Source organism: Oratosquilla oratoria, chromosome 34, assembly GCF_046742065.1.
Source record: "Oratosquilla oratoria isolate Oo_2021 chromosome 34, ASM4674206v1, whole genome shotgun sequence".
Classification (NCBI taxonomy): domain Eukaryota; kingdom Metazoa; phylum Arthropoda; class Malacostraca; order Stomatopoda; family Squillidae; genus Oratosquilla; species Oratosquilla oratoria.
Window position 1 is genome coordinate 18,588,538 of NC_134810.1, and position 23,575 is coordinate 18,612,112.

Sequence of the window (23,575 nt, forward strand, 5' to 3'; positions counted from 1 at the left end):
GATATTTTGACCCTGTTATACTTGTTCTCTTTCACCCTGAATAATATGTCACAGAAAACATGATCAAACCTGTTCACAGAATATAGAGGCCAGCAACAACTACAAAATAAATATAATCAGGAAGTCGATGCCGGCATCCTCATATACCCAACTCATGGCTCATGATGCATACATAGGTGTTATTGTATTCAAGAGGTTAACAAATTGTTCACATGGTTGCTGAAATGGCAAATGGACATACATCAAAGTACAACGTGCTAAATGTGGGTTTACACAACCCAGAAAGCAGGTATAGCTTAGATAACACATTTTTAGGGAAAACCGAGTGTTAAGAGACTTGGGAGTTCTAGTGAGTCCTGACCTTAAATCCAGGAAACAGTGCATTAGCACCAGGAATAGAGCTAACAGAGCATTAGTTTTCATTGCTAGGACGGTTATGAATAAAAATGCATAGGTAATCATCAAACTCTATCTGGCATTAGTTAGACCCATCCTTGACTATGCAGAACAGTTTTGGTCTCCATCCTATAGAATGGATATAAATTCACTAGAATCAGTACAGAGGAGAATGACCAAAATCATACATGGGCTCAGAGGTTTACCTTATGAGGACAGTCTTAAGCACCTTAACTTATACTCTTTGGAAAGATGCAGAGTGCAGGGTTATCTAATAGAGGTGTTCAAGTAGATCAAAGGCTTAACAAGGTCATCATATTAAGACAACAGGTCAGGACTCACAATAATGGATTTAACCACTTCCATACAATGACACCTACATAGGCGGGATGAGGAGCAAGTGGGTACTCGATGTTGCCGAAGTCGCCATCTTGATTATATTCATTGTAGTCATATCTACGTAATTTTCATTCTCTCTAACCTGGTTTCATCAGTTTTCTATGGTTATCAAAATACACGGGTGAAAGAGAACGAACAATTGAGCACTGACTTTATTTTTTATAATGCGATTATTATGACACAACATCGCACGTTGGGCAGCTAATGCTGCCAGACGTGCGATGTGCCCCGTAGTGAAGAGGTTAAACTGCACAAATTAAGAAGGTAATAGGCAAGAACTGGTTTACCAATAGAGAGTGGTCAACAAATGGAATAGACTTAATAACCATGTAGTGACTGCTGAAACTCTGTTGTTTTAAGAAAAGGTTGACATATGGTAATTGACATGGAACTGCCTAGTGTAAGCCTTATGGTCTTTTGCAGTCTCCTTCATTCTTATGTAATATAAAGTAGAAGATCCTGTCCTCTTCCTCCATCCCACTTAGCTGCCTTTTACAACACAAGAATACAGTGCCAGAATTCTTTTACCACACCCACACGAGATACAAGACTTTCATTAAATGAAATGCTAAAGGATGGAAGTAAAATGGAACTTATGGGAGATTTTAACTGCAAAGAAATCTGTTGGGAAGAGATGACAGTAAAAGGTGGAGAGGAACAATGGGGAAATGTATTACTCGACATAACTATAGAACATACGACACAATGGGTAAAAGAAAACACTAAATTTAGATTGTAGAAGACCTGCAGCCTTCAGATAAACATAATTGTTATTCCAGCTAATGTATATGGATTTTTTTATGCAATTTCCTTGTGTACACCAAAATAATGGTGTGTAAAGATAAATGCATTCTTAAAATATCTCAAGATAAATCAGTATAATATGAAATGCACATAACAAAGAGGTTGCAAAGAGGAGAGCAGATGTGAAATGGGGTAAGAGTTTGACAGAAAATTTTGAAAGTAATAAAAAGATGTTTTGGAAAGAAATAAAGAGAGGAAGAGGAGGCGAATCAAGTAGAGAAGAAAAGGTAAAACGTGCAGATGGAGAGATGATAATGGAAGAGAAGGCAGTAAGGGGAAGATGGGCACAATATTTTAGGGAGTTGCTAAATGTGAAGGAGGATAGGGAAGGAAAGATTGCTGCAGTGGGAAGTGCGAAGAAAATGAGAGTGATGAATGAGGAGAATAGAGGAGAAATAAGGAAGGATGAGGTGAAGGCAGTTGTTAAGATGATGAAAGTAGGTAAGGCACCTGGTCTGGATGGATGCCATGCAGAATGTCTGAAAAAGGGAGGTACAGTGATGGTGGACTGGTTGGTGAGGTTATTTAATGTTTGTTGGAGAGAGGGTAGAGTGCCGGTGGACTGGAGGAGTGCCTGTATAGTTCCTCTTACAAGGGAGAAGGGGACAAGTGTGAATGTAGTAGTTTCAGAGGGATTAGCTTGTTGAGTGTAGTTGGGAAGGCTTATGGGAGGATCTTGGTTCAGAGGATTAGGAGAGGAACAGAAGGAGTAATTGGTGAGGAACAGTGTGGATTTAGGACAGGTAGAGGTTGTGTAGATCAGATCTTTGTGGTAAGACAGATATGTGAAAAAGCTATAGGAAAGGGGAAGGATGTTTTTTGGGCTTTTATGGATCTGGAAAAGGCTTATGATAGGGTAGACAGGAAGGTACTGTGGGAGGTTATGCAGATATACGGGATAGGAGGAAAGCTTCTGGGAGCTGTCAAGAGTTTTTATGAGAATAGTAGAGCTTGTGTCAGGATTGGGAATGGAGTAGAGCTTGTGTCAGGATTGGGAATGGAGAGAGTGAGTGGTTCGAGGTAAAGGTGGGACTTCGTCAAGGATGCGTTATGTCGCCCTGGCTGTTCAACTTATACATGGATGGGGTGGTGTGAGAGGTAAATGCAAGGGTAGTGGGTCAGGGATTGGAGATGGTTAAAGAAAATGGAGAAAAGTGGGAGGTGAGCCAGCTGAAGTTTGCGGACGACACTGCGCTTGTGGCAGGATTGGAGGAGGGATTGAGGAAGTTGATGACAGAGTTTGGGAGAGTATATGATAGAAGAAAGCTAAAGATAAATGTGGGTAAAAGTAAGGTGATGAGATGTACAAGGGGTGAAAGTGGCAGTAGACTGGAAGTGAGCATTAAGGGGAGCGACTGGAGGAAGTGGATAGTTTTAGATACTTGGGTGCAAATGTGGCAGGGAAAGGTGGAGTGAAGGTGGAGGTAGAATGTAGATTGAGAGAAGCGAGTAAATGCCTTGGTGGATTAAAGAGTGTAATGAGGAATAGACATTTGGGAATGGATGCTAAGAGGAGACTGTATGAAGGAGTGATTGTGCCAACAGCACTGTATGGGGCAGAAACACGGAACATAAGAGAAGAAGAGAGAAGGAGTTTGAATGTGTTTGAGATGAGGTGTCTGAGAAGTATGATGGGGGTTACTAGGCTAGATAGAGTGAGAAATGAGGAGGTGATGAGAACAGGGGTGGAAAAGGAGCTGGGAGATAGGGTTGATGAAAGAATATTAGGATGGTTTGGACACATGGAAAGAATGAGTGAAGAAAGACTAGTAAAAGAGGTGTGGAAGGCAGATGTGGAGGGAGTGAACATGAGGGGACGTCCTAGGATGAGGTGGATGGATGGGGTGAAGGGGGCTTTGGGGAAGAGGGGAGTGTCTGTTGAGGAAGGACGGGAGAGGACAGAAGACAGGGGTGAATGGAGAATGGTTGTATATGGATGATGTTGTGATAGCATGAAGTGGAATGGGCGGGTGGATGGGGGGTGAGGTAGTATGTGTGAGTAAAATTTGATGCAGCCCGAAGGGATTTCTCCCCATCCTCTCATTTTAAGGAATGGGGGGACAGAGAGGGGGGGTCGCCGATTTAATGAAGCGGCCTTGCTGTGGATGTGCTGTGTCTTGTGACACTGCTTCTGACCCAGGGCAGTGGACAAGGTGCAGGGATGACCCGTCATTCAGGAGGTGCTAAGATAAGAGGGAGGGTGGAGGGGTGTGGAGTGTATTCAGGGATGGAATGGGTGGGAATGATTTTGTGCCTTTTTCTTTTTGGCTACCCCCTTGTAAGGGGGAAAAAGCCTTGGTATATGTATGTCCATCCATATCCATCCATATACCAAGGCTTTTTTCCCGCTTACCAGGGGGGTAGCTATGTACATAACAAAAAATACTTTATGATCAACATGATTCTGCTGGAAAAAAACAATCATAAAACACTAAAGATATAAATTCTTTAAAAAAGAATTTACAGTGAAAATATGTCTTTTAATATGGAAATGGAAAGGATTTACACATTCATCCTACCTCAAGGAAAATTCCACTGGAACTTGAGGCATTAGTTAACAAAACTGCTGCAGGCATGACAATGCATATCTCAAGTCATGGCATGATAACAGATAAGTCTTAACAGATAATAGGTATTAAATTGTGTGCCTAGTTCCCAAAACCTGCTTATCTCCCCCTTACATGAATAACCATGGCATTAGATAGAGCAAAAGCTGTGAAGTATATGATAGGAAAAGAGGTTATTAACTTAAATACAATGACACCTACATAGGCGTCATGAGCGTGAGTGGGTATACGAGGATGCCAGCATTGGAGTCTTGATTATGTTTAATTTGTAGTTGTAGCTGAGTGACCCCTGAATTCTGTGAACTGGTTTGATCACACTACTCACAAGTAAGACAGCAGTGATTTTATAACTTATAATGTGAGTAGTGTGATGCATCATACATTAGGCATCCAATGTTGTGGATGATATTTTGACTCATACTGAAGAGGTTAAACCAACTTACTTATGGAGAAGATTTGTGGTGCCCTCCTTTCTGGCAATTTCCCTTTCCAGTTCTACAATTTGTCGTCGTACCTTCCGTCCTCCATCTGGTAGTGCTGCTGCATATGTAGAAGCTAATATCATCTGTAGATCATCAATGAATATGAAAAGTTACTTCTTCAAAGCATCAACACATTCATTTTCTAATTTACCATCTCTCTCCCACACACTGAAAGAAACCTCTTACTAACCCTGAAGAAGGAGGGTATGAGCCATTTCCTTACTATAATGGAGAATTATTCAACAAAAGTTTTCTACATTTAACCATCTATCTATATACCAAGGGCTTCTTCCCCCTTAAAAGGAAGATAGTCAAGTCAAAGGGATGTACCCACTCCAACTCAATCCACTCCTGTCCACCACCCATTGTTTCCCTCTTATCTTATCTCCTCATGGATGGAAGATCATTCCCATCTCCTGCCCACTGCCTACGTCAGAAGCAATGCAGCAAGACAGTGCATCCATAGCAAGGCTGTTTCATTTAATCAGCAACCTATCCTCTCTATTCCCTCATAGAGAAGACGGGGAGAAATCCTATCAGGCTGAATCAAAGTATCATCCATACACAGCCATTCTCCAGTCAAATCTATCTCCTGCCTTCTTCCTACCCTGTTCAACAGTAATTTCCCTCTTGCTCAAAGCCCCTTTCACCCCATCCATCCATCTTATCCTTGGTCATCCCCTACCATTCACTCCATCCACCTCTGCCTTCCACACTTCTTTTGCCAATCTTTCTTCATTCATTCTTTCCATGTGTCCAAACCATCCCAATACTCTTTTTACTCATTTAACAATAAATAACCAAATAACTCATATATATAAAAAATTTCAACCTCCAAATTTACTAAAAATTGAAATAGCAATAGACACTATGGAAAGTACTATGTCCAAATTTCCTGGTAGGAAATATTATCAAGGCTATTAAATACCAAAAACAGAAATACATATACATATATTAAAATAATTTTCCACTTTATTATGGGGGTAGCAAAGTTGAAACATACACTCACTTCATACACATCCCTTGTCACACTACTTGGGTCTAAGGCAATACAGTAAGGCACATAAGTTCCACAAAAAATAATGATAATAATAATAATCTATCTCTATCTATATACTAAGGGTTTCTTCTCCCTTTTAAAGGAGGTAGCTAGCCAGGGTATGCATCAACTCCCAACCATTCCACTTCCATTGTTTCCCTCTCATCTTAGCTCCTCATGAATGAAGGGTCATCCCTATCTCTTGCCTACTGCTAAGGTCAGAAGCAATGTACATCCACAGCAGGGTCACTTCACTTTCATGGTGACCCTTCCTCCTCATCCCTGATGCAGAAAATAGAGAATACAGGGAGAAATGCCTTCAAGCTGCATCAAAATCTCATCCATACACATTCTCCACTCACACCTATCCCCTGCCTTCTCCCTTTCTTGCTCAGTTGACATTCTCCTTTTGCTCAAAGTACTTTTCACCCCTTCTATCCATCTCTTCCTTGATGGTCCTCTAAAGTTCACTCCATCCACCTCTACTTTCCATGTGCCCAAAACATCCCAATAATTTTTCATCAGCCCTATCTGCCAGCTCCCTTCCCATCCCTCTCCTCCTCATTCCATCCAACCTTGTAACTCCTTCCATACTTCTCACACTTAATCTCAAACCTCTCCTTTCTGCCTCTCTTAAATTCCGAGTCTGCCCCATGCAGTGTTGTAGGCACAATCATCCCTTCATATAATCTCTTGGCATCCATTCCCAGATGCCCATTTCTCACATTTTCCTATACCTGTAGACATTTACATACTTCCCTCACTCTACAGTTTATCTCCATCCCAACTCCTCCATTTCCTGCCACATGTGACCCAAAGTAGTTGAAGCTATCCACTTCCTCCAACCTCTCTCCTCATTTCCAATTTACTCCCACCCTCTCCCTTTGTATATTTCATCCCCTTACATTTACTCACATTTACCTTGAATTTTCCTTTATGGCATAATTTGGTTTAATGTTACAAACTCCCCCTATTGGGAGGCTAGGGCAGTGCCCCTTACAGAGGACTTTGTCGCGTGGAATTTAATAAACCATGCCCTAGTTCAACTCGCCCCAAGCAGGATTCAAATTATCATTTCAGTCTCTGCCGCAAGTAATGATCCCCTAACCCGCTTGGCCAACGATCATCCTTATTGCATACCTCTTCAAATTCTGTCACTAACTGCCTTAATCTATCTATATACAAAGAGCTTCTTCCTCCTTGTAAGGGAGGTAGCCAGTCATGGCATGGACCAATTCCCACCCATTCCACTACCAACTGTTTCCTTCTCATCTTAGCTTCTATTGGATGAAGGGTTATCCCTGTCTCTTGCCCACTGTCTGGGTCAGAAGCAATGCAGCAAGACACAGTACATCCACAGCAGGACTGCTTCACTTACACAATGACCCTCCCTCCTCATCCCTTCATGTGGAAAATAGAGAAGACTGGGAAAAATAATAATCTGTCTATAATAATAATATTGAGATGAAATGCCTGAGAAGTATGATAGGGATTATTAGGTTGGATAGAGTGACAAATGAGATAGTGAAGAGGAGAGCGGGATTGGAAAGGGAGTCCAGAGATAGGGTTGATGAAAGAGTATTGGGATGGTTTGGACACTTGGAAAGAACGAGTGAAGAAAGATTTATAAAAGAAGTGTGGAATGCAGGTGGAGGGAGCAAACATGAGATGGATGGACGGGGTAAAAGTAGGCATGATAGTAGGAGGAGAGAGAGGAGAAAAAAAAAAATAAATATATAAATAAAATAAAAAAATAATACATTGACTGGGGGTCCAGGAGCAGAGCCCCAAGTGGGGGGTCAGGGGGCCGCGGGCCTAGGCTGAGTCCCTGGGCTGAATCACTAGTAAACAAACGCATGCTAGCTGTTCCGTTGATGTTGCTATCAATATAATTCAGCCAAAATAAAATCTATCCCAGGCATTACCTTGCTATACATACATGTGTGCACCAGACCATGCAATGCTACACAAAACGAATTACTCGTGGGCCAGCACAAAATAAACAGCTTACACACAGGTACAGCTGACATAAAAATCACCCAAAACTTCACATCAACCAAAAATTATTCGACCACAACAAAATATATATACATTTTTTTAACAGGATCGTTTATTACAATCGGGAATTAATGACAAAAAATCGAGATCATTGTCAGGAAAAGAAAAAAATTGGAATTCTGATTTAAATCGGAAGAATGTTATGTCTGTAAAAAGGTTACTGGGAAAGAGGGGGTCTGTTGAGGAAGGAAGGGAGAAGACAGATGATAGGGGTGAGTGGAGAATGGTTCTGTATTTACCTAGTTGTATTATACGGGAAGGGGAGCTATGCTCATGGTGACCTGTTTTTGTATCTCGCAAGATCAAGTTTGTTCTTAAATTCTTGTATTGTGTTTGCACACACTATTTTTTCATCCAATTAGTTCCATATATCTATCACTCTGTGTGGGAAGCTGTGCTTTTTCAGGTCTCTTCTGTAGTTATCCTTTTTGAGTTTCATTGCATGTCCTCTCGTTTTTCCTCAGTCCCTACTTTACAAATCCTCTCTATCAAGGCATTCTTTTGCTTTCATAATTCTGTAGATGGTTAGTGGGTCCCCTCGTTCTCTTCTTTGTTCTAGGGTTGGCAATTCCAGTTCGACCAGTCTTTGTTCACATGTCAGGTTTGCAAGTGTTGGGACCAACTTTGTCATTGCTCTTTGTATTCTTTCTAATTTTCTTATATTCTTTTTTGTACTGGGTGACCATATCAGCGCTGCATATTCCAGTTTTGGCTTTATCAGTGTTTGAAATATTTTCTTGACCATTTCTTTATCCAGGTATTTAAAGGCCACCTTTATTGATCTCATACATACATACACACATATACCAAGGCTTTTTCCCCCTTACAAGGGAGGTAGCCAAAAAGGAAAAGGCATAAAATCATTTCCACCCATTCCATCCCTGAATACACTCCACACAACTCCACCCTCCCTCTTATCTTAGCACCTAGATGACGGGTTATCCCTGCACCTTGTCCACTGCCCTGGGTCAGAAGCAGTGTCACAAGACACAGCACATCATTGATCTCAACAAATTGTATTTTTCTCCGACTATTTTATTTATATGTTTATCTGGTGACATGTCTTTGGAGATGATTACTCCTAGGTCCCTTTCAGAATTTACTTTCTTTACTTTCTTGCCATCAATTTCATACTGTCCTTTTATTCTCTTCTTGCTTTTTCCAAATTCAATTACATTGTACTTCTTGATGTTGAATTCTACCGCCCATCTCTTGCTCCACTCTGAGACTTTGTTCAGATCACTCTGCAATGAGTCACAGTCTATTTCGGAGTTTATTCTCTTTAATAATTTTGTGTCATCTGCAAAGCAGTTCATGTCACTTTCAATGCCTTTGTCCATAATATTTACATATATAGCAAACATTATCTGAGCTAGTACTGGCCCCTGTGGGACACCACTACTCATTTCTTCCCATTTTGAATATTTGTCTCTGAGCACCACTCTCATTTTTCTTCCATGTAGGAAGTCCTCCATCCAATTCAATAGTTTTCCATGTATGCCTCCTATTGTTTCCAGTTTATATGGTAATTTTCTGTGTGGTACCTTAACAAATACCTTTTGTAAGTCCAGGAATGCAGTCTGCCCAGCCATCTCTTTCTTGCAATATATCTATCAATCTTGAATACATACATATATATACCAAGGCTTTTTCCCCCTTACAAGGGAGGTAGCCAAAAAGGAATTGCATAAAATCATTCCCACCCATTTCATCCATGAATACATTCCACACCCCTCCACCCTCTCTCTTAGCACCTCCTGGGTGACAGGTCATCCCTGCACCTTGTCCACTGCTCTGGGTCAGAAGCAGTGTCGCAAGACACAGCACATCCACAGCAAGGCCGCTTCATTAAATCGACGACCCCCCCTCTCCGTCCCCCCATGCATAAAAGGAGAGAAGACGGGGAGAAATCCCTTCAGGCTGCGTCAAATTTTGCTCCCACATATTACCTCACCCCCATCCCCCCGCCCATTCCACCTCATGCATCACAAAATAATCCATATACAACCATTCTCCATTCACTCCTGTCTTCTGTCCTCTCCCGTCCTTCCTCAACAGACATTCCCCTCTTCCCCAAAGCCCCCTTCACCCCATCCATCCACCTCATCCTAGGACGTCCCCTCATGTTCACTCCCTCCACATCTGCCTTCCATACCTCTTTTACTAGTCTTTCTTCACTCATTCTTTCCATGTGTCCAAACCATCCTAATACTCTTTCATCAACCCTATCTCTCAACTCCCTTTCCAACCCTGCTCTCCTCCACACCTCCTCATTTCTCACTCTATCTAGCCTAGTAACCCCCATCATACTTCTCAGACACCTCATCTCAAACACATTCAAACTCCTTCTCTCTTCCTCTCTTATGTTCCATGTTTCTGCCCCATACAGTGCTGTTGGCACAATCACTCCTTCATACAGTCTCCTCTTAGCATCCATTCCCAAATGTCTATTCCTCATTACACTCTTCAATCCACCAAGGCATTTACTCGCTTCTCTCAATCTACATTCTACCTCCACCTTCACTCCACCTTTTCCTGCCACATTTGCACCCAAGTATCTAAAACTATCCACTTCCTCCAGTTGCTCTCCCTTAATGCTCACTTCCAGTCTACTGCCACTTTCACCCCTTGTACATCTCATCACCTTACTTTTACCCACATTTATCTTTAGCTTTCTTCTATCACATACTCTCCCAAACTCTGTCACCAACTTCCTCAATCCCTCCTCCGATCCTGCCACAAGGGCAGTGTCGTCCGCAAACAACAGCTGGCTCACCTCCCACTTTCCTCCATTTTCTTTAACCATCTCCAATCCCTGACCCACTACCCTTGCATTTACCTCTCGCACTACCCAATCTTGAATAGAAACAAATTAAATTAGTGGTACATGATCTTCCTTGTCTGAATCCTAATTGCCTTGGGTTCAGTATAATATTCTCCTCCAGATATTTTGTCCATCTATCTTTGATGATTCTCTCATGCATGGAAGAGTGGGTAGGGGATGGGGGGTGGGGGAGTATGTGTGAATGATATTTTGACACAGCCTGAAGGGATTTCTCCCCATCTTTTTTCTGCATGAGGGAATGGAGAGGGTTGGTTGATAATTAAATGAAGTGGCCATAATGTGGATTTACTGTGTCTTGTTGCATTGCTTCCAACTCTGGGCAGTAGGTGAGATGCAGGGATGATCTGTCATCCAGGAGGAGCCAAGAAAAGAGGGAGGGAGGGATGCTGAATGGGAGGGGAGTATGTGGGGATGAAATGGGTGGGAGTGGATTTATGCCTTTGACTACTTCCCTTGTAAGGGGGAAAAAGCCTTTGGTATATTATCTATACACCAAGCGCTTATTCCCTGTATAAGGGAGGTAGCCAAGTTGTTATGCATGTACCCACTCCCATCCACCACCCTTTCCCCCCTCTCATCTTAGCTCCTCATTGATAAAGGGTCTTTCCTGTTTCCTGCCCACTGCCTTGGGTCAGAAACAATGCAACAAGACACATCACATCCACAGCAAGGCTGCTTCACTTAACTGGTGACCTCCTCTCTCCATCCCTTCATGCAGAAAATAGGGAAGATAATGAGAAACCCCTTCTGCAGGTTAGGTTCTGTCCCTATGCTAAATAAAATCTGCACTGGCATTATGAAGAACAAATCATGTAAGGCAGATGTTGCTGAAGGGAAACAACGCCTGCTCTATGTACACTTACCTTCTTGGTCTCCAACTTCTTCCTGAGCTCTTCAACAGAACTGCTAGGGACTACAACTGGTTCACTGTCAATTGAGGAGTCCACACCACTAGAGGCACTAGAGGCATTGGAGGAACTGGAGATATCTCGACTGTCCTGAAAAAAATAAAATAAAATAAAATAAAATAAAATAAATAACAATAATAATAAAATAAATAGAAAAAATAAAATAAATAAATAAAATAAATGAATAAATAAAAATTAAAAAATACATACATATACCAATGACTTTTCCCCCTAACAAGGTAGGTAGTCAAAGCCAAAGGCATAAATCCACTCCCACTCATTTCATCCCTACATACTCCACTCCCTCCCTCTTTTCTTGACTTCTCCTGGATGACAGGTCACTCCTGCATCTTGCCCACTGCCATGGGTCGGAAGCAATGTAGCAAGACACAGCACATCCACAACAAGGCCACTCATGCAGAAAAAGAAAAGATGGGGGTGAAATCCCTTTGGGCTCCATGAAAATATCATTCACACATACTTCCTCACCTATCCCATCCCACACCCCATCCCTTTCATGCATCACAGGATCATCCATACACAACCATTCTCCACTCACCCCTATCATGTCTTTTCCCTTCCTTTCTCAACAGACTCCCCATCTTCCCAATGCCCCTTTTACCCTATCCATCCATCTCATCCTTGGTTGCCCCCTCATGTTCATTCCATCCACCTGTCTTCCACACCTCTTTTACTAATCTTTCTTCATTCATTCTTTCCAAGTGTCCAAACCATCCCAATACTCTTTCATCAACCCTATCTCCCAACTTCCTTTCCACCCCCGTTCTCCTTCTCACCTCCTCGTTTCTCACTCTATCCAGTGTAGTAACCCCTATCATACTGCTCAGGCATTTTATCTCAAACACATTTTAACTCTTCTTCTCTTATGTTCCATGTTTCTGCCCCATACAGTGCTGTCCCGACAATCACTCTCTTATACAATCTCCTCTTAGCATCCATTCCCAAATGTCTATTTCTCATTACACTTTTTAATCCTCCAAGGCATTTACCTGCTTCTTTCAATCTACATTCTACCTCCACCTCCACCCTTCCTTTTCCAGCCACATTCACACCCAAGTATTTAAAGCTATCCACTTCCTCCAGTCTCTCTCCCTTAATACTCACTTCCAATGTGCTGCCATCCCTTGTACATCTCATCACCTTACTTTTACCCACATTTATCTTCAACTTCCTTCTTTCACACACCTTCCCAAACTCCATCACCAACTTCCTTAATCCCACCTCTGATCCTGCTATATGCGGAGTGTTGTCAGCAAACAACTGGCTTGTCTCCCATTTCTCTCCATTTTCTTTAACCATCTCAAATCCCCGGCCCATTAACCAGTTCAGTATGATGACGCCTATGTCGGCATTGAGGTGAGAGTGGGTATACGAGGATGCCAGTGTCAAATCAACATCTTGATCATATATATTTTTTAGTAGTTGTACAAGAGTTTCACCCGGATTCTGTAAACTGGATTGATAAAGTTTCCTGTGTTTACTATTACTCAGTAAAAGAGAACAAGTAATACAGCAGTGATTTTATGTTTTATAATGCGAGAAGTGTGAAGCATTGTACATATGGCAGCTGATGCTGCGCATGAGAATTTGATTTGTACTGAAGTGGTTAACCTTGTGTTTACCTATTGCACCACCCAATCCATGTATAAATTGAACAGCCAAGGTGATATAACACATGCCTGGCGAAGTCCTAACTTTACCTCAAACCACTCACTCTCTCCATATCTAATTCTAACACAAACTCTACTACATACATATACCAAAGGCTTTTTACCCCTTACAAGGAAGGTAGCCAAAAAACAAAGGCATAAAAACCATTCCCACCCATTCCATCCCTAATACACTCCACTCCCCTCCACCCTCCCTCTTATCTTGGCACCTCCTGGATGACGGGTCATCATCTTGTCCACTGCCCTGGGTCAGAAGCAGTGACTCAAGATACAGCACATCCACAGCAAGGCTACTTCATTAAATCAGTGACCCCACCCTCTCCATCCTCTCATGCAGAAAAGGAGAAGACGGGGAGAAATCCCTTCGGGCTGAGTCAAATTTTTCTCATACATATTACCTCACCCCCCCATCCATTCCACCTCATGCATTACATCATCATCCATATACAACCATTCTCCATTCACCCCTGTCTTCTGTCCTCTCCCATCCTACCTCAACAGACTTCCCCTCTTCCCCAAAGCCCCTTTCACCCCATCCATCTATCTCATCCTAGGTTGCCTCCTCATGTTCACTCCCTCCACATCTGCCTTCCATACCTCTTTAACTAGTCTTTCTTCACTCATTCTTTCCATGTGTCCAAACCATCCTAATACTCTTTCATCAACCCTTTCTCCCAGCTCCCTTACCATCCCCGTTCTCCTCCTCACCTTATTTCTCACTCTATCCAGCCTAGTAACCCCCATCATACTTCTCAGACACCTCATCTCAAACACATTCAAACTCCTTCTCTCTTCCTCTCTTATATTCCATGTTTCTGCCCCGTACAGTGCTGTTGGCACAATCACTCCTTCATACAATCTCCTCCCAGCATCCATCCCCAAATGTCCATTTCTCATTACACTTTTTAATCCACCAAGGCATTTACTCGCTTCTCTCAATCTACATTCTACCTCCACCTCCACTCCTCCCTTTCCTGCCACATTTGCACCCAAGTATCTAAAACTATCCACTTCCTCAAGTCGCTCTCCCTTAATGCTCACTTCCAGTCTGCTGCCACTTTCATCCCTTGTACATCTCATCACCTTACTTTTTACCCACATTTATCTTTAATTTTCTTTTTTCACTCTCCCAAACTCTGTCACTAACTTCCTCAATACCACCTCTGATCCTGCTACAAGCGCAGTGTCATCTGCAAACAACAGCTGGCTCACCTCCCACTTTTCTCCATTTTCTTTAACCATCTCCAATCCCTGACCCACCACTCTTGCATTTACCTCTCGCACCACCCCATCCATGTATAAGTTGAACAGCCAGGGCGACATAACACATCCCTGACGAAGTCCCAACTTTACCTCGAACCACTCACTCTCTCTATTTCTAATCCTGACACATGCTCTACTACTCTTGTAAAAACTCCTGACAGCTCCTAAAAGCTTTCCTCCTATCCCGTATATCTGCAAAACCTCCTACAGTGCCTTACTGTCTACCCTGTCATAAGCCTTTTCCAGATCCATTAAATCCCAGAAAACATTCTTACCTTTTCCAATAGCTTTCTCACATGTCTTACCATAAAAATCTGGTCTACGCAACCTCTACCTGTCCTAAATCCACATTGTTCCTCACCAATTACTCCCTCTGTTCTTCTCCTAATCCTCTCAATCAAGATCCTCCCAAAAGCCTTCCCAACTATACTTAACAAGCTAATCCCTCTGAAACTACTACACTCACACTTATCCCCTTTTCCCTTGTAGAGGGGAACTATACAGGCACTCCTCCAGTCCTCTGGCACTCTACCCTCTCTTAAACAAACATTAAATAACCTCACCAGCCAGTCCACCATAACTGTACCTCCTTTCTGCATGGCATCCCTCCAAACCAGGTGCCTTACCTGCTCTCATCATCTTAACAACTGTCTTCACTTCATTCTTTCTTATTTCTCCTCCATTTTCCTCACTCATCACGGTCATTTTCTTAGCATTTCCCACTGCAACTATCTTTCCCTCCCTATCCTCCTTCACATTTATCAACTCCCTAAAATACTCTGCCCATCTTCCTCTTACTGCCTTCTCTTCCATTATCATATATGTATGTATTTACTTATTTATTACTTGTAAGTTGGAAAAAGCCCTTGACACATGTATGTACATACATACATATACCAATGGCTTTTCCCCCCTTTACACAGTGGGGGAGGGGGGGTTTAGCCAAAAAGAAAAAGGCATAGAAATCACTCCCACCCATTTCATTTCCCATATATTCCACTCCCCTCCCTCTCTCCTATCTTGGCACCTCCTGGATGACGGGTCATCCTTGCATCCTGTCCACTGCCCTGGGTCAGAAGCAGTGTCGCAAGACACAGCACATCCACAGCAAGGCCGCTTCATAAATTCAGCGACCCCCCCCTCTCCGTCCCCTCATGCAGGAAAGGAGATGGGGAGAAATCCCTTCGGGCTGCTTCAATTTTTTTCTCATACATCCTCACCCCCCATCACCCACCCACTCCCCCTCATGCATCACAGCCTCATCTATACACAACCCTTCTCCATTCACCCCTATCTTCTGTCCTCTCCCATCCTTCCTCTACAGACATTCCTCTCTTTTGTAAAGCCCCTTTCACCCCATCCATCCATCTCATCCTAGGGCGCCCCCTCAAATTCACTCCTTCCACCTCCGCCTTCCACACTTCTTTTACTAATCTTTCTTCACTCATTCTTTCCATGTGTCCAAATCATCCTAAAACTCTTCCATCCACCCTATCTCCCAGCTCTCTTTCCACCCCTGTTCTCCTCCTCACCTCCTCATTTCTCGCTCTATCTAGCCTAGTAACCTCTATCATACTTCTCAGACATTTCATCTCTAACACATTCAAACTCCTTCACTTTTCCTCTCTCATGTTCCAGGTTTCTGCCCCATACATTGCTGTTGGCACAATCACTCCTTCATATAACCTCCTCTTAGCATCCATTCCCAGATGTCTATTTCTCATTACACTTTTTAATCCACAAAGGCATTTACTCGCTTCTCTCAATCTACATTCTACCTCCACCCCCACTCCTCCCTTTCCTGTCACATTCGCACCCAGGAATCTAAAACTATCCACTTCTTCCAGTTTCTCACCCTTAATGCTCACTTCCAGCCTAATGTCACTCTCTCCCCTTGTACATCTCATCACCTTACTTTAAATACATACATACATATACCAAGGCTTTTTCCCCCTTACAAGGGGGGGTAGCCAAAAAGAAAAAGGCATAAAAACATTCCCACCCATTCCATCCCTGAATACACTCCACACCCCTCCACCCTCCCTCTTATCTTAGCACCTCCTGAAAGATGGGTCATCCCTGCACCTTGTCCACTGCTTCCTTCTTTCACACACCTTCTCAAACTCTGTCACTAACTTCCTCAATCCCTCCTCTGATCCTGCTACAAGCGCAGTGTCATCAGCAAACAACAGCTGGCTCACCTCCCACTTTTCTCCATTCTCTTTAATCATCTCCAACCCCTGACCCACTACCCTTGCATTCACCTCTCGCACCACCCCATCCATGTAAAGATTGAACAGCCAGGGCATATGTATGTAAAGGAGGCAAAGTGGAGAACAGATGTGAAATGGAGTAAGAGTATGACAGAAAATTTTGAAAGTAATAAAAAAATGTCTTGTAAAAACTCTTGACTGGTTTTAAAAGCTTTCCTCCTACTCCATATATCTGCAATACCTCCCACAGTGCTTCCTCTCTACCCTGTCATAAGCCTTTTCCAAATACATAAAGGAAAAGAAAAAAGAAGAAGAAAAAAAAAACTTTTCCTAAAGCTTTCTCACATATCTGCCTTACCACAAAAATCTGATCTGTGCAACCCCTACCTGTCCTAAACCCACACTATTCCTAACCAATCTCCCTCTGTTCCTCTCCTAATCCTCTCAATCATAATCCTTCCCAACTACACTCAACAAACTGATCCCTCTGAACCTAGTACACTCACACTTGGCCCCTTTTTCCTTGGATAGCAGAACTATACAGGCACTCCTCCAGTCTTCTGGCACTCTAACCTCTTTTTGACAAACATTAAACAACCTCACCAGCTTGTCCACTATCACTGTACTTCTCAACAATTATCTCCCCTATTCTTTAACTGTTTTATTTTATATATTGAGGTAAGTACCCTAGCACCTGCCCTCCCACACCAAAGTTGGAGAGATCTTGGGCCCAACCCAAAGAATGAGCATATGACCCTTGGGGCTGTACCTTCTGATGAAAGTGAGAGGGTTGATGGATTTTGAAAATGGGCAGCTTAGCTGCCCAGCTTGCAGGACCACCACAAGTAGGTTAGCAACTGTCCCTCCATAACATTCCTTAGCTGCATTAATCAGTCTGATATTTGCCAGCAGAATGTTCACAAAACACTATGGTAATAAGTTAAACATTTACAGGGCACCAATCTACTAATTTTTGGGTTTTGTTTAACCTCTTCACTCCGGGGCACATCGCACGTCTGGCAGCATTAGCTGCCCGACGTGCGATGTTGCGTCATAATAATCGCATTATAAAAAATAAAGTTGCTCAATCGTTCGTTCTCTTTCACCCGTGAATTTTGATAACCATAGAAAATATGATGAAGCCAGTTTAGAGAGAATGGAGGTTATGTAGGTACGACTACAATAAACATAATCAAGACACCGACGTCGGCATCATCGCGTACCCACTTGCTCCTCATGACGCCTACGTATGGAAGTGGTTAAATAATTTCTTTCTAGTGCTGATGCACTTCTCCTTGGGAATGAACAGAAAGAACTAATATCTATTCATCTATATACCAAAGGTTTTTTTTCCCCTTATAATGGAGACAGCCAAGTAAAAAGGCACAAATCCCCCCTCTCTGTCCCCTTATGCAGAAAAAGAGATGGGAAACAATCCCTTCGGGCTGTGTCAAATGAGCTACCACTTTATAAACATTACTTACCAGACTATGTTCCAAAGATAGTTGTTCCAAGGCTTCCTCCAAATCCACCACTTGAGACTTGATCTTGAAACCTTTATCTGGCAGAGCCAAAAGATTGGTGGTTTTCAAAATTTTCTGCAGAAAATTAGACATTATATTATAACCATCAACATAACATTTAACTCCTTCAGCAGGGAAATATAATCAACAGATCTCATTCTAGCTCTAGGGCTCTGACTAAACAAAAACATTCAGTTTGGGGTCAGTTCTTCTGCTAATCAACTTGTATCTTTTTTTTTTCTACCTGCAACCTTCAGAATATCATTCGGGTGCAAGGAAAACCAATTAAAGTGAGAGGGTTACTTCTCAAATACATTATGTAACATACCTTACAGCTGCCACCACATGATGATTCTCACATGAGGAAAACCCCTTCTTTAAGCACATGCATACTTCTTTAAGTAACCATCCTTTATCAAAACACTAAAGTCGCTACGCATGAGCTAGATATATCCCCACCCCTTTCACTCCCATCACAGTTGCCCATTTAAATCATGCAAAAATTGCATCTCATTTCTTTCCCAGTAATATTGCCAGTTCATCCACAATGCACCATTCTTATGCCCTTCAGTATTTGATGATGATGATGATATGGTTTAACGTCACACACTCCCCTCCCCTATCAGGAGGCTAGGACGGTGCCCCTCACAGAGGGCTTTGTAGCATGGAATTTAATGAACCATGCCCTTGGTTCAACTTTGCCGATGGCAGGATTCAAACCGCCCTCACCTTGACCTTTGCCGCAAGTAACAATGCCCTAACCCGCTCAGCCAGTGAGCTTCCTTTCTGTATTTGAAGTATATAAAAAAAAAAAATTATTATTATTAACTTTATGGCAGGGGACGGGGATAAACCTTCATTCATGAGGTCAAGATGGGAAGGGTGATTAATGGTTTGAATGAGTATGGGATGGGTGTAGGATGTGTGTATGTATTCACCTGATTGCAGTATACAGGAACGGAGCAATGTTCGTGGGGGACTGGTCTCTTACTCTCCAATTATATCTTCAAATTCATGCATGGTTCCAACTTGGGCTATATCTCTCTATTCTCTAATTATTATACTTAAATTTGAATTGAGGTATTGTTCCAGGTTGAGCAATGCACCTAGGTCTCTTAATCCGACACTTGCCAACCCCCACTTGTGCAGATATTTGGGCTCAGGAGAAAACACCACCAATTCCCAAAGTAGGTTTATGTCCTATGCCCAAATATCTCCACAAAGGACAGTTGGTGAGTATTGGATTAAGAGACCTAGGTGTGTTGGTTTTTAACCACTTCAGTACAAGTCAAATTATTATGCACAGCATCAGCTGCCGCATGAATGAGGCAGCACACTACTCGCATTATAAAATATAAACTCACTGCTATATTACTCGTTCTCTTTTACTTTAGATAATAATAAACACAGAAAACATGATCAAACCAGTTCACAGAATTTGGAGGTAACTAATGTACAACTAAAAAAAAAAAAAAAAAAAAAAAAAAAAATTATATATATACATATAGAATCAAGCCACCGACACTGGTATCCTTGTGTACCCACTCACTCCTCATGACGCCTACGCAGGCATCATCCTACCGAAGTGGTTAAGCTATTCCAAATATTTATGCATTTGTATGGAAAGCTTGCGGGTTCCGGGAGGCTCAACGGGGCGGGGCCATGGAACCTAGGTGCCCTCCAGTTAACCGGAGACACAACTCTTAACGGTGGATCACTTGGCTCGTGGGTCGATGAAGAACGCAGCAATATGCGCGTCGGCATGTGAATTGCAGGATACAATGAGCATGGACTTGTCGAACGCACATGGCGGCCGCGGCCAAGAGTGCCGTGGTCCAACCCGATCGAGGGTCGGTTCCCACAACCATCACGACCCCCGCCTTGATTGAGCGGGGGGAAGGAACTCTCCCAAAGGGGGCCAGCCGGGTCCGGGAGCGAGCGCCATCGATGGCCGGCCACCCAGCCAGCCATCGGCGGCGTTCCTCCCGTCGAGCGAGGCGCCCCCGCTGGTCCCGGCAGACAGATAGACTAATATCTATCTATCGGAAGCCGGGGCCCTGGGGGTGTGTCCTGGGCTCTCGCCCGCCGCCGACTGACTGACTGGCGAAGGAGCGGGCCGGACGGACGTTCGCCGGCAAACGTCCGGTTCCCCGCAGTAGCTAGCTAGCAAACAGTCGGGCGGTGCGTGGCCTCAAGATGAGAGGATGGCATGGCAGAGTGCAGGGCTCTGCTCGTCCGGAGGGCGGCTAACTAACTGACCCCTCTAGACGGACCAGGACGGGTTCAAAGACTTGACCAGCCTGCGTCGTAAACGCAAACGAGGGGAAGGTGTCGCAGAGTTTGGGAGAGTATGTGATAGAAGAAAGCTAAAGATAAATGTGGGTAAAAGTAAGGTGATGAGATGTACAAGGGGTGAAAGTGGCAGTAGACTGGAAGTGAACATTAAGGGAGAGCGACTGGAGGAAGTGGATAGTTTTAGATACTTGGGTGCAAGTGTAGCAGGAAAAGGTGGAGTGAAGGTGGAGGTAGAATGTAGATTGAGAGAAGCGAGTAAATGCCTTGGTGGTTTAAAGAGTGTAATGAGAAATAGACATTTGGGAATGGATGCGAAGAGGAGACTGTATGAAGGAGTGATTGTGCCAACAGCACTGTATGGGGCAGAAACGTGGAACATAAGAGAAGAAGAGAGAAGGAGTTTGAATGTGTTTGAGATGAGGTGTCTGAGAAGTATGGCGGGGGTTACTAGGCTAGATAGAGTGAGAAATGAGGAGGTGAGGAGGAGAACAGGGGTGAAAAAGGATTTGGGAGAGAGGGTTGATGAAAGAATATTAGGATGGTTTGGACACATGGAAAGAATGAGTGAAGAAAGACTAGTAAAAGAGGTATGGAAGGCAGATGTGGAGGGAGTGAACATGAGGGGACGTCCTAGGATGAGGTGGATGGATAGGGTGAAGGGGGCTTTGGGGAAGAGGGGAATGTCTGTTGAGGAAGGAAGGGAGAGGACGGAAGACAGAGGTGAGTGGAGAATGGTTGTATATGGATGATGTTGTGACTGCATGAGGAGGAATGGGCGGGGGGGTGGGGGTGGGGTAGTATGTGTGAGTAAATTTTGACGCAGCCCAAAGGGATTTCTCCCCGTCCTCTCCTTATATGCAAAGGGGGACGGAGAGGGGGGGTCGCCGATTAAATGAAGCGGCCTTGCTGTGGATGTACTGTGTCTTGCGACACTGCTTCTGACCCAGGGCGGTGGGCGGGGTGCAGGGATGACCCGTCATCCAGGAGGTGCTCAGATGAGAGGAAGGGTGGGAGGGGTGTGGAGTGTATTTGGGGATGAAATGGGTGGGAGTGTTTTTATGCCTTTCCCTTTTTGGCTACCTCCCTTGGAAGGGGGAAAAAGCCTTGGTATATGTATGTATGTATGTATGGAAAGCTGTATTTCTTTATATTCTTTAGACATTTAGTCTTTCTCTCTCTGTTCTTGTCATGCCTTGCTGCATTGTTTTAGACCCAAGCAGTGGGCAGGGATAGCCCTTCATCCACAAGGAGCCAAGAAAGGAAAATAAATGCATGTTGGTTACATGGACACCATATTTGTTCTCATGACCTCTTAAGGGGGGTTGACTCTCATTTCGGTGATTCGCTCGATCGGATTATGCATTTCTGGTCCTCCCAACCTTATCTTTTTATGTAAGACAATGGAAATTTAACACAATGTGCAGGGAAATGGGATGCATCTGTGACAGAAATTTCATTGAAATCCATTAAGAAATTTTTACACAACAGACGATTTACTTGCAATTTTGAGTTATTTTTGAAATAACGTTTATGAGGAGAATAAGGATTTCCTTTGGTGTACAGTTAGTAGACATCCAGATGTACCTAAACTAGTATACTCGTAATTATAAGTGAAAAAGAAAGAAAGTCAGCCTTACAGCAAATTATAAAAAAAAAAAAAAAAAAAAAAAAAAAAAAAAAAAAAAAAAAAAAAAAAAAAAAAAAAAAAAAAAAAAAAAAAATCACAACTTTAATTTTTTTTCAAAAATATATATCAAGTAGGTTAAGAATTAATTTACTAATATTGTTAGATATAAGTATCACGATCATTTTCCAACAAGAATGATCAAAATTGCTTATTTACACACGAAGTTATAGTTACTTTTGTGCGAAAAAACTAGTTTTGAGAAAATAGCATTTTTATGTTTATATATTCACTACTCCATAAAAGTGCCTCCAAAGAGTATCAAATGCACATATCTACTTACATAATCTTTGACCATTTCTGGGAAGTAAGCAGCAGATGTTCATTACATTTCTTTTGTACCCATGCCAGCTGAGAATCGTGACAATCCTAACCTTCCATATCCTTCACATAATGAATGGTACACATGCATTACAATCCCTTTGCTAAGGTGAGTATTCTTGCACTTCTCAGGTTCAGAATGGAGCAAAATACTTCGGCAACTATCACATCTGACATATTTAGTTATGGAGTAGTGAATTTATAAACAAGAAATGTATAAAACAGGATAGCACGTGGAGAAATTACGCACGCATACGCTGAACCCTTTTTCGATCGCACTGAGTGTGGTGACTGCTGCCTAACCTATCGTACAACAATATCAGAGTATAAAATTCTCAAAAACAACAACAAAAAATGACAAAATACAAGGAAAACAAACCTAGCAAAGAAAGGGGCGTGGCTGACGGGCGGACCTTTAAATCTCTGGCCCTTTAAACCCGCCATTACCTGAGAAGGGTGGCGTTATACGTCTGGAAACCAGTCCCGCGGTGTTCAGGGACACCACACCAGTCCACACACGAAGTTTGACAAAATCGAGTATTTTTCACCGAAATGAGAGTTAACCCCCTTAAAACCCTTCCATTCCTAACCAAGAGGTTTGTTACGTCAATATAGTCTATCCCCTTTAGTGACCTGAGTATAGTCAAGTCACATTTTTTCTCTAATCTTTCAATGTTGGCAGATTCAATGTCTTTCCTCATATGGCTTATCTGCCAGACTGGGAACCAGTTTGGTTGTTGCTCTTTGTATTTTCTTGATCTTGTCATGTGAGAATAGTTGGCTATTTAATGACTGCTGGACACTTCTTTGATCCACAGCAATTAGGATAACCCATGTCACTGATGATTCCAGAAAGGAAGCCAATATGCTGTTTTGTCTCAGCCACACTCCTAGCTTGTGAAGGTTGATTTGTATGTTTTTAGCCACTATTATGTAGCTTTTGTGTTGGGCTATAATTGTTGGGTTTTATGCATAGGTGAGAGATTTGACAATATGATGTGGGTTTGGTATGGTAAGGTCACTCATGAATAAATCTAGTAGCATTCATAACAGCACTACTACTTTGGGGATTCCATTGTACACTACT

General features: G+C 42.7%; 1 protein-coding gene and 1 non-coding gene across 2 annotated transcripts in view; one reads left to right on the plus strand and one right to left on the minus strand.

Moving 5' to 3' along the window:
* The window catches only part of lds (transcription termination factor lodestar), a 109,076-nt gene that overhangs the window by 59,595 nt on the left and 25,906 nt on the right, over window positions 1–23,575 (minus strand). Inside the window, exons 4-6 of the mRNA XM_076173191.1 lie at window positions 18,150–18,263; window positions 11,454–11,588; window positions 4,610–4,731 (exon numbers count right to left, since the gene is read on the minus strand). Coding sequence (XP_076029306.1) covers window positions 4,610–4,731; window positions 11,454–11,588; window positions 18,150–18,263 — 371 coding nt within the window. The remainder of the gene's footprint in view (window positions 1–4,609; window positions 4,732–11,453; window positions 11,589–18,149; window positions 18,264–23,575) is intronic.
* LOC143018445 (5.8S ribosomal RNA) lies at window positions 19,887–20,042 on the plus strand. Its single transcript, XR_012965743.1, has one exon. It is a non-coding gene; the product is annotated as a 5.8S ribosomal RNA (ribosomal RNA).